The sequence below is a fragment of the Molossus molossus genome, unplaced genomic scaffold (genome assembly GCF_014108415.1).
Source record: "Molossus molossus isolate mMolMol1 unplaced genomic scaffold, mMolMol1.p scaffold_m16_p_1, whole genome shotgun sequence".
Lineage (NCBI taxonomy): Eukaryota > Metazoa > Chordata > Mammalia > Chiroptera > Molossidae > Molossus > Molossus molossus.
Genome location: NW_023425344.1, coordinates 157,167,705 through 157,178,470, shown reverse-complemented (window position 1 = coordinate 157,178,470; position 10,766 = coordinate 157,167,705). Strand labels below are relative to the sequence as shown.

Sequence of the window (10,766 nt, the reverse complement as noted above, 5' to 3'; positions counted from 1 at the left end):
AGCCATGAGTGTCAGTTCTGCTCAGTCAACCAGAGAAGGGACGAGAGGGAGAAACTGTAAAAGTGGAGAAAACAAAGGCACCAGATTCTAGACACTGGGAGACAGAATTTTCATGCCAAAGCTGAAGCCACCCTCCCCCTACTCCACCTCTGAGGCCACGGGGGTTAAAAGTGTCCTGGGACACCACTTCCTCCCAAAGGAATTTCACACTGATGCCAGGAGAGGTGCAAAGCTAGGGATGGACACGCAGATAAAGAGGTTGGAACAGGGCCCATTGTGGTCAGTAGGCCCTTAGAAGTAACCTCGTGTGTCTCTCTCCATGATCCCCAGGGGCAGTCAGCTGGGGCCAAGGACTGACCCCAGCCTCTGTGGCTCAGCTCTTTACCAAGAGGGCAGCCTGAGGCTCTGGAGCCAGCAGACACCAAGTCCAAACCTGAGGACTGCTTGCCTCATTCTTTTTTTTTTTATCCTCACCTGAGGACATTTTTCCATTTTTTGTTCAGATAGAGTGGGAGGGAGAGACAGAGAGAGAGAAACATCGATGTGAAAGGGACACATCCAGTGGCTGCCTCCCGCACGACCCAACCAGGGCCGGGGACAAGCTGCAACCAAGGTACATGCCGAACCTGGGTCTCTCTAGACTGCAGGCCGACACTCTAACCGCTGAGCCAAACTGGCCAGGGCTGCTTGCCTCATTTTGACCTCTCCCACAGACACAGCCGAGCACAGGTGCACAGGCAGGCACACACCATAAATGCACGACTGCTGTCTCTCAGCTCCCACTAGGGACCATCTGGTCTGGGTCACAGAGCTGCTCCGGGAACAGGGCTGGTTCCTGCCCCATGCTGGGTTTTGCAGCCTTCTCACCCCCTCACCTGGCAGCTCGCCTCCTGGATGCCCCTGGCGAAGCCCCTTCTAGCCCTCCTCTGAGGCCTTGACCCCGCCACCCAAGCTCAGCCACCAGTCTTCAGAACGGGCTGTGCATAAAGCCCTGAGAACTGCGAGCAGAGACCAGAGAAACACAAAAACGTTGGTTTCAGCTCCGGTGAGGAGCCAGGACATGAAGCTGGGAGGACAAGAAGCAGGAAGCCAGAGAAGTCAGACCAAGAGGCGCATGGTTATCACCAAGGGGAGCAGAGCACCTCTATCAGAATCCCAGGGTTCGGGCAGGGCTTAGGGCCCGGGGCCTGCATCTGGAAAGAGCACCCAGAAGAAGGAAACATTTCAGGACAGGAGCAAACAAGCATTATAGAGAGAAGACAGCAAGTCAGCCTGGATGAGCTGCTGAGCTAGGCCACCCTGGGCTCTGTGGGGCTAGGCAGGGACAACCTGGCTGCACTGGACTGTCCGGGCTGTGGCAGTGCCTGTTCCCAACTCCCCCTGAGCAGAGCTCTCCCAGTGCACTCACTGTGGGGATTCATGAACACCTTTCAGGAGCCTCCTCCCCAGTCTGAGTGCTAACGGACAGGCCTGCCCGTCCCCTCGGAATCCCTGGGGCCCAGCACAGGGTCCTGCATACAGGAGATGCTCGGGAAACGCTTACTGGGTACTGACAAACTGGGAAGGTGGACTCACTGGTTAGAGGGAGCCGGGATGAAGTTAGACCATGTTTTCTGAGCTATAAGGGGGCTCTGTACAACATCCAGAACACTGGTTGAGTAGTGTAGTCCCAGCTCTGTCACAAATAAGGATGTCACTTCCCCTACCCCAGCCTGTTTTCTCTTATGTGGAATCAGGGCTGACATTTAAGGCCTCTTCCAGTGCCTGCCTTTTGGGAACCTCCGCTCTCATCTGAAGCCACAGGCTGACCTCTCCGCCACGGCCTGCTGGCCAAGTCCTCACCACACCACAAGGGGGAGCTCTACACACACCCCCAGGCAAAGCACCTCATTTCAACCCCCCCCCCACACACACACACACAAATTTGTGTGAGCAGGTGTGGCGGGTGAGCACTCACATTGAGAAGGCTGTTCCTACTCACAGAACTCCAGGTGCCCAGCCACCAGCACCCAGCAAAGTGGACTTGCACACAGACAGCTGTGTTGAAGGATGTCTTCAGCATCTTCAGTCTAGCGCCCTATTTCCTCTTTGCTGGGACCTGGGCCCAGCTCCATGAACACTCCTTGGATTCCCAATATACCTAATTTCTGGGGAAGAAAAAGACTGACCAGTAGGATTTGAATCTTTTAATTTGGAGATGACCAGCTTCCTCTTGCCCACTCCTGGCTCCATAATTCCCCTCTTCAGCCCAGTTTCCTCAGGAGCCAGAACTTAGAGCACCAGGCCCACAAACAAGTCTCTGTGACTTCTCAGGCCAGTCTCCATCTCTGTAGGTCTGGGGTGGGGGACGGTGTTCTAGGAGGCTAGTGAATCCAAGAGAGAGATGTGCCTGGGCTCCAGGGTCCCTTTAATCTGGCTTAGCCCTGGGGTCACTGCTGGTCCCCTGTGAAGATGGAGCCAGGCAGGGAAGGGCGTCAGGCTGGGGCAGCTGGGGCATGGGGTGGAGGGCATCTCCTCTCCCAGAGCACAGACACTCACCCTGAGTGGCCCTGGGCGTGATCTCAGTCCTGTAGATCCTGAAGGCATCGTAGGCAAAGACAGAAACCAGGATGATGCCAAAAACCTGTGGAGCAGGAGTGGGGATGGCACCACAAAGGCCATCCGGTATTAGGGAGTAGGAGGAGGTGGTTGGGGGCAAGGTGTGGATCAGAGCCCCAGGCACTGGCTTGGGCCTGGGAGGGAGGCACCTGCAGCACCAGCTACAGTCCCTGGGGAACCGGAGAGCTCTGGAGCCCTCGACTCACAAAAGCGGCAATGGCAGCTCCATCCCGGGAAGTCACAGCTGCAAAGGAGACCACCAGGAAGATGATGATGGCACTGACACAGCGAAGGAAGTCCTGGGGAGCGGGGGGGTCAGGTTCTGGGTCAAAGGGAAGTCAGAAGGCAGGGGCATCCCCCTGAACTTTTCCAGGCTAGTCAGCACTTGGCCCTCGGGCACTGAATCCCTGCACAAAAATACCCCTGGACTACATAAGGCACTTAAGAGAAAAGAGAGGAGCTCACACACACACACACACACACACACACACACACACGGTCCAGGGAAGGGTTGCAGGTAAATTCAGAGTGACCAGGACAGAAAGCTAGGGGTCTGGGGTACAGCTGACCCAGGTTGAGCGGCGGAGGCCAAGGGGGTGCCAGCCATGGGGGCCAGGGCAGGGCTGGGGCTGGGACTGGACCTCTGATGAGCGGGAGAGCAGATCTAAGGATGTGTGTCCTGCCCTGGCCTGTGTGGCTCAGCTGGGGGGAGGGTCTTCCCGTGCATGAAGGGTCGATCCCTGGTCAGACACATACGGGAGGCAACTGATCTATATTTCTCTCTGACATCGATGTTTGTCTCTCCCTCTCCCTTCCTCTCTCTCTAAAAAGTCAATTAAAAAGAAATGTTAAAAGTTGTGCATCCTCATTGTCAGTGACCCAGCAGCCGTGAATCAGTGTAGGTCAAAGCAGTTTCTGAGTAGAGGGCACAGCTTGGGGCAAAGCCCAGCTGGGGTTGAGGGACCCAGGAAAAGGAGAGAGGCTGGAGTGGAAAGGAAAACTCCACATTCAGCCCTGGCCGGTTTGGCTCAGTGGTTAGACCGTCGGCCTGAGGTCCAGAGAGACCCGGGTTTGGTTCCCGCTAAGGGCATGTACTTCGGTTGCAGTTTGTCCCCGGCCCTGGTTGGGTCGTGTGGGTGGCAGCCACTCGATGTGTCCCTTTCACATCGATGTTTCTCTCTCTCGCTTCCTCTCTCTCCCTCCCGCCCTATCTGAATAAAAAATGGAAAAATGTCCTCGGGTGAGGATTAAAAAAACAACGAAAACTCCACATTCAGAGGAGAAGAAAGGAAACCGAATGGGGTAGGGGCGGCGGGATCCCTCACCAGGCAGGGCCAGTTCAGCCGATCGAAACGCTGGTAGCACTGGGTGGCATAGAGGAAGAGGAAGGCGAGGGTGATGAGGAACTCAAGCAGTGCTGCAGCCATGTAGGCGGAGATGGAGGCCGTGAAGCAGATGAAGATGATGAAGGTCAGGGCCTGTAGGACCAAGTGTGTGGACTTGCCAGGAAGGGGACACAGGTATGGCCTGGCCTTGGTCTCCTCCTCCTCAAGAGTCCCCCCAGGCTGGCCCCTACCACCTGTCCCTGAAGGTCTCCCCATCCCTGGTGGCAGGAACACATTCTAGGGTTTTTGCCCAAGGGCAGCCTCCTTAGCCTCCCACCTCTGCCAGCCCAGGAAGATTCAAATCCTTTAATTTGGGGATGACCAGCTGCCCCTGCCCATCCCAGCAGCCCTGGCAGTTGGGTGTCCTGCTGGGGCCCAGAACAGTGTGAATGCAGCCCCTGGAGTCATGCCTGCTGCAGCCCTGCACCCCAGGAGGCAGCAGGTGCCCCATAATCCTTTCCCCACTCCTGGATGCCTCAGACTCCTCTGACAAGGTCGGAGCCTGTGGCACCATGGCAGGAGACAAGACTTAGAAGACAAAATGCCCCACGGCAGATTCTGGGGCCCCTTCGGCCCTGGCACTGTGGGATGGCTCACAGAAGACTCGCCCTCACACTAAGGCCTTGCTGAGTGACCACAGGAAGGTCCTTTCCTGGGAACAGATGTTCAGGGGGAAGAGACAGATACAACGGGGCTGCAGGAACTCTGCCCTTTTTGATAGCTGGACTTCTTGGACATGCCAAGAAGTGGCCATCTTAGAGCCCCGGAAAGACAGGCTGGTGTTACCCCCATCCTGTCCCTGTGTCTTTCACTCCCTGGATGTCCCAGAAGCTCTCCTGTGTCACTTCACCCTCCTGCCAGAGGCAGAGGCAGCAGGAAGGAGATGAAGGAGAGGCAGCTGGGGGGAGGGGGGGTGCCCAGGAAGCCTGGGGAGGGGGCGGTGGGCAGGGCAGGGCAGGGGGGCCAGGCTAGGAGAGACGTGGAGGTGCCAGGTTGGGGTGGCTGCTGTTACCAGCTCAGTTTCCAGCAAGATGCCTTTGAGGGAGGAGAGGAAGGTCTTGTCCACAGCGAAGCCCTGGAGCCCTGCAGCTGCCCCCTCTTCAGGGGGCCGGTCCCGGCGATCCAGAGCACTGAGCATCTCCACGGGCCCACCAGGCACAGCCCCTCACTGCCAGCAGCCCAGGAAGGGAAAAAGGAAGACGGAAACCTGGCAGGATTGGGAAGCAGACAGGAGAAGGAAGGCAGTTCGAGAAACCTGATAGTGAAGCGTGCAGGCCTGCTGTGGGGTCCTAGGAGAAGGTGGCCGCCCACCGGGAGAGGTCTGCCCAGATGGGCCTTCATCCAGCTGCCCAGAGTGGCCTGCTGGTGCCTGCACCAGCCCCCAGGAGGCACATGGGGAGAGGAGGGGCTGGAGAGGAGTGGCCAACCCTCCCCCGACTTGGAGAAGGAAAGAGGGGGAAGAGGAGGAGGTCTGTGGAGACCAGAAGGAGCTGGGAGTGGAGCCAAGAATTGGGCTGGACTAGGAACCCCCGAAGACCTAAGCTTGAAGAAGTTTGTGTCCCCTCCCCTAACCTTAACCCTCTTCCTTGACCCATCTTTCCTCCCTTTTACTTTTAGGGAAAGTGGGAGCTGGAGCCCGGCCAGGCAGCACCCCCAGGACCCAGCTGTAGCAGCCAAGATGAAGGACAAAGGCAGATTGTCGAGGGGACAAGGGGGCGCTGTGTTCTTGCTGCAGTGCCTCAATGGGCCTCTGTCTCTCCAGTATGCCAGGGGAGTGGCCTGACCCCCACCCGGTGTTCAGGGGTGGACCAGGGAGCCAGAGGGATGGGAGGCCACAGCGGAAACTCTGGAAAGAGCAGTAGGTGAGGGCTGATCATGGGGAGGACAGGGACTGGACTGGGAACCACAAGATGTTCAGGCACCAGGATGCCAAAGACAAATTAAGCCACTTTTAAATACAGATTATTTATTTGGATAAGTCTCTCTATGATCAATAACAGTCCATTTCTCAGAGTCACCCATGTCAGAAGACTAGTAACATGCCCACTGAGTGCTTGATGAATGAATGAATGAAAATAATGATGAATAAATGAATGAATGAACAAATAAATGAAATGAGGGGTTCTTTGCTGGCAAGGGGGAAAATATCAAGAAAGTGCCTGTGCTTCGAGAGGGCAGCTGGGGATGGGAGGGAAGGAAGGGACAGAGCTTTATGAGAGGAAATGCCCAGGTGCCAGCTTCCAGCAGCCACCGCAGTTGCTGCTCTCATGGCTTCACCTGCATCTCCCTTCCACTCCAAAAAGTGCACAGTGTGTTCTCCTCTAAAGTCCCCATCCTGTCCCACGATCCTGCTGCTCCAGGTGATGCTGTGGAGGGGCTGAGCACTCAGGCATCCCGGCTCACTGTAGTAAATGGTTGTACACCCAGCTCCGGTGTTCTGACCGGGGACCAGCGTGGGCAGCATGACTAGGCCATCACTCGGGGCCGCACACACACGCAAGCCAAGGAGACACGGTAGAGCCTACGTTCCAGGCAGTAGCCGTTATGGGCGCCCTGTTCTCCAGGGCACGGCCGGCGGTAGAAGACGGTCTGGTTGTGGTAGAGCAGCTCCGAGTTGCCCAGGGGGTCGACGTGAGAGCCTGTCTGTAGGCTGACGCAGTGTGGACACAGGCAACGGGCGTGGTACAGGTCCTGGGGGAGCCGGTTCAAGTCCCTGTCCAACCTGTGGGGGTGGCACTTGTCAGTCAGGCCCTGAGGGAAGCTGGCTGGGCAGGCAGGGCCTGGGTCAGAAGCAGGAAAGGCCCAGGGTGGGTGGAAATTCCAGAGGACGGAAATGGTGTGGTCAGGAGGCCTGACTTCTTGACCTAGCCCTGGCACCCACGTGTTGGGTGACTTTGAACAAATCACCCCCTCGTCTCTGGGACTTTTTCCCCAACTGCGAGGGTCAAGTGGTTTTCCAACCCTCCTCCAGACCAGCTCCACTTCCATCTGATAGTCTGAGGTTTCTCTTTGTAATTGGTATTATATTTTAGGGCATTTTTAATTATAAAAGTAAAAAATATCCTTATATTAAAAAATATATAATGAGAGCTAGTAGTCTTATGTCCCCACCAGTCCCACTCCCCAGAGGGCGCCACTATCAACCATTTCCTGCACTTCCTCTGGACACTGACTGTGCATATATCACATCATACGCACATGTTCCAGTGCATGATGAGACTTATTTATTCTGAAAGGATCCTATGGTCAAAAAAAGGTGAAAAGGCCCTGGCCGGTTTGGCTCAACGGTTAGAGACTCGGCCTGCGGTCCAGAGAGACCTGGGTTCGGTTCCCGCTAAGGGCATGTACCTTGGTTGCAATTTGTCCCCGGCCCTGGTTGGGTTGTGCAGCTGGCAACCACTCGATGTGTCCCTTTTACGTTGATCTCTCTCTCTCTTTCCCTCCCTCCCTCCCTCCCTCCCTCCCTCCCACTCTATCTGAACAAAATATCAAAAAATGTCCTCGGGTGAGGATAAAAAAAAAAAAGGTGAAAAGTCAGTGCTGCATAGGTCTGGGACGCAGAAGCCTAGCAGGAAGTAGCTGCTAGGTTGTAAGGCCATTCTCCATGCACACAAACCCTCAGAAGCTGGGGCTCAGCTAGTACAGCATTTTCCAAAGTGAGTTCCCTCTTAAGTACATTGCAAGAGAAGGGGTCTATGGCCAGATGAGTGCAACGGTTTCTTTTCTGCGAACTTCTTACAGACTTTAATGTGCTAAGCACACTGAGTCTCCACGGGGGTCAGGGCTAGAGCAGCTTTACCCGTTTGTTTGACATCATCACTTTTTTTCTGAAGAGCAGCTTGTGGGATGAGTGTTAAAAAGAACCCACTTTGGCCTGGCTGGTGTGGCTCAGTGGTTGAGCGTCCACCCATGAACCAAGAAGTCGCACGTTCAATTCCCAGTCAGGGCACATGCCCAGGTTGTGGGCCCAATCCCCAGTGAGGAGCATGCAGAAGGCAGCCAATCGATGTTCTCTCTCATCGATGTTTCTATCTCTCTCTCCCTCTCCCGTCCTCTCTCTAAAAATCAATAAAGAAAAACAATTTTTTTTTTTTAAAGAAAATAACCCACTTTGAGGAAGACCACCTGAGTGGTTATCATTATCAGGGGCTCACAGCTCCCAACGACGGGTCTGGACCCCAGCCGAGTTAGCCATCTGATCCCCAGCGTTCCCAGGACCGGCCAGCCTTCTGAGACCACTTCAAAGCATCGTGACCAGGAGTCTCCACCCTAGAGCTAGTCTCAATCAGAGCCAACCCCGTCCCTACCCACTGAACTTCTCCATCCATCCCCAAAGCCAAGGTTAAGCTAGACTAGACTTACGAGGAGTGGGAACACAGACACCCCGTGAGGATAAGACAGAAGGAGAAACATGCTTGGGATCCCTAAGGCCTAATCATCAGTATTTTGTTTCATTGTCCCTATTTCAGTGCTTCCTAAAATTTTTCACATCGTGGCACAAGTAGAGAATTATAATATTCATGTGGCACACTGAGAGAAAGAAGGACTAAGACTGCTCATGAGCCAAGGTAAGCAGCCTGGTGCTCCAGCCCCCCAGCTGCCCCCTGAATAAAGGGTTTCGTTATCCCGGTATATTGATCACCCACTCAAGTCCCAGGGTAGAGCATCTGGTATTGGGATGCTTTGTATCTGTATCATACCATGATTCCCTAATGTCCTAGTTAGAAAAGCATGGCCATTGTAGAGATGGAGGAGGAGGAGAAAACCAATATTTTATATACTAAATCTAGGTTTTACAGACACTATTTCATATGATCTGCACATAAGCCTATGCAGTATTATCTCATTTTACAGAAGAAAAGTAACCTGAGCTTTGAAACCTTAAGTAATTGGCCCAGGGTCACCCAATAAGAGTCCAAGCTATGACCCAGACCAGACCTAACACCCCAAAATGTGTGGCCTCTGAGATAAAAAGGAGCAGGTGGGTTGGAACTGGGTAGAACTCCCTTGGCCCCTTGGACACGCCCTGCCTGGTACATATGCAGGCCTTTGGGAGGGGACAGCAGACTCACTCATATCTCCAGGGGGAGATGGACCTGCTGTTGAGGGGTCCGTCTTCGCTGGCCCTGCAGGATCCTGTGTGGTGTGTGTGGCCACCAATCTCTCGGGGAGGCAGGAGCACAGTGTTCAACTTCAGCAGGTCTTCAGTGGAGTCCTGTCCTTTGATGGGGAAGCAGCTGGGCCAGTGGCTGCAGTCCTTAGGCGGAACACTGAGGGTGTGGGTTCCCATGACTATTGCTAAGAAGGCAATCACCTGTAGGAAAAGGCCCGTGAGAGAACTGCTCCCATCTAGTCTGGGTGCCCCTGTCCCGGCTGTCCCCTGAGATCTTGGTTGCTAGCTCCACCTGACTCCCAGCCCCAAACCTTGGAGCCCAGCCTTCTCCACACACAGCAACATCCCTGCTGCTTTCCCACTTGGCGCCATCCCCACAGCGCCTCTGCACACTCACCTGGTTCATGCCGGATGCCAGATGCCGCTCGCCCAGCAGTGCTGCACAGACTGACAGGCAGGGAGGGCCCTGTGGAAGTAGGCTGGCTGGAGCAGTTTGGGAGTCCTGGTTTTATTTTCAGCAAACCTGTTTTGTTTATTCAAATTAATTTCCACTACCTTTTGGAGGGAGTAACCTGAGATTAAAAAACAGAACAGAACAAAACAAAACAAAACAAAACAAAAAAAAAAACCTGACAGTGTTTCCAAAGCTGCTTAAAATGCTCTGCTCATGGAAGTTGTGATGAACATAATTGTAAGCCTGGAAACCTATTGGGTAAACTTTGTTCTTGCATGGGGTCAAAGCAATGGTGTTCTGCTACTCAGACTTTGAAAACTGGCATTATGGGAATTTCCCTGGTTGGCTTCGTATCCAAAATTAGGAAACATCATCCAGCCTCTCTTCAGGAGGTCTCCTTCCATGGTTCTCTCACTCAGGGTCTTGTCTCCACTTTCTTCTCAGAAGTCTTCCTGATCACCCACCCTAGTGAACATTTCCACTCTATCTCCTGTGACCATCTACCCTTCTGTTCTCTGACCCCTTCCTTATCGTCAATGACCCCAACTTCTATAACCCCCATCATCTATGACTCCTCCCCATTGTCCATGACCTGCTCCCTAACTTAACTTCGCCCTCTCTGGTGGCCACCCAAACCCCCATCGCCCCCAACCTCCCCTCTGTCCCTGAGATCCCTCAGGACTACAGAAAGACCCCCATTCCGTCAGTTGGTTGGCTGGATGTGCAGGGTCTGATGGAAGAAACTGTGGTGACTGTTCCCATTGCACAAATTAGAAGGTAAAACCAAGAAGAGGAGGGGCCTGGTAACTGCCTCACCTAAGACCCATCAAGAGATCCCAGTTCCAGGTACCAGCCTGTCCCCACACCCAATCACAGGGCCTTGGGGATAAGGTCATGAAAGGGGTGGCTGCTGCTATCAGGCCATGAGATGAGCCCACCCAGCCTCAGAGCCCCCAGCTGCATGGGCCACTGTCAGCTGGGGCGGAGTGGGGGGAGTTGTGTGCTTCACAATGGCTCCAGCTGGGCCTGACCCCAAAGACACAGGTCAGCCAGGGACCACCCAGCCTGAGAGGCACTGTGCTGAGAGCAGGCCAGAGCCCACTTCCCATCAGGCCTTCATCGTTGCCCATTGGGCCCCTTAAGCCTCACACCCACAAGTCCCCCTCCCCACACCCTTACACACACCATATATTGACATTGTGTCTGATGTTTCCTG

At 54.5% G+C, this 10,766-nt stretch overlaps 2 protein-coding genes across 3 annotated transcripts; both read right to left on the bottom strand.

The window, feature by feature from the left end:
* Positions 1-2,177: 2,177 nt before the first annotated feature.
* Positions 2,178-5,363, bottom strand: CMTM5 (CKLF like MARVEL transmembrane domain containing 5). Of its 2 annotated transcripts, XM_036274858.1 has the most exons (5): positions 4,996-5,363; positions 3,924-4,076; positions 2,805-2,897; positions 2,539-2,623; positions 2,178-2,443 (listed from the first exon to the last, which is right to left on the bottom strand). In XM_036274858.1, the coding sequence occupies exons 1-5, from the start codon at positions 5,119-5,121 to the stop codon at positions 2,430-2,432; spliced, it is 471 nt and encodes a 156-aa protein (XP_036130751.1). In that variant the 5' UTR covers positions 5,122-5,363; the 3' UTR covers positions 2,178-2,429. The 2 variants fall into 2 exon arrangements, with proteins under 2 accessions (XP_036130751.1, XP_036130759.1); XM_036274866.1 differs by lacking the exon at positions 3,924-4,076.
* A 1,086-nt stretch (positions 5,364-6,449) lies between these two features.
* IL25 (interleukin 25) lies at positions 6,450-9,502 on the bottom strand. Its single transcript, XM_036242407.1, has 3 exons — positions 9,494-9,502; positions 9,056-9,363; positions 6,450-6,705 (listed from the first exon to the last, which is right to left on the bottom strand). Exons 1-3 carry the CDS (start codon positions 9,500-9,502, stop codon positions 6,450-6,452), a joined length of 573 nt encoding a protein of 190 aa, XP_036098300.1.
* Between the last annotated feature and the right edge of the window lie 1,264 nt (positions 9,503-10,766).

Excerpts from the sequence above, each read along its gene's own strand:
- CMTM5 (XM_036274858.1), bottom strand. The coding sequence starts at position 5,121 with ATGCTCAGTGCTCTGGATCGCCGGGACCGGCCCCCTGAAGAGGGGGCA. Across the intron at positions 4,077-4,995 it reads TCTTGCTGGAAACTGAGCTG|GCCCTGACCTTCATCATCTT; the intron begins GTAACAGCAGCC and ends TTGGTCCTACAG. Across the intron at positions 2,624-2,804 it reads GAGCTGCCATTGCCGCTTTT|GTTTTTGGCATCATCCTGGT; the intron begins GTGAGTCGAGGG and ends CCTGCTCCACAG.
- IL25 (XM_036242407.1), bottom strand. Across the intron at positions 6,706-9,055 it reads ATCTCCCCCTGGAGATATGA|GTTGGACAGGGACTTGAACC; the intron begins GTGAGTCTGCTG and ends CCACCCCCACAG.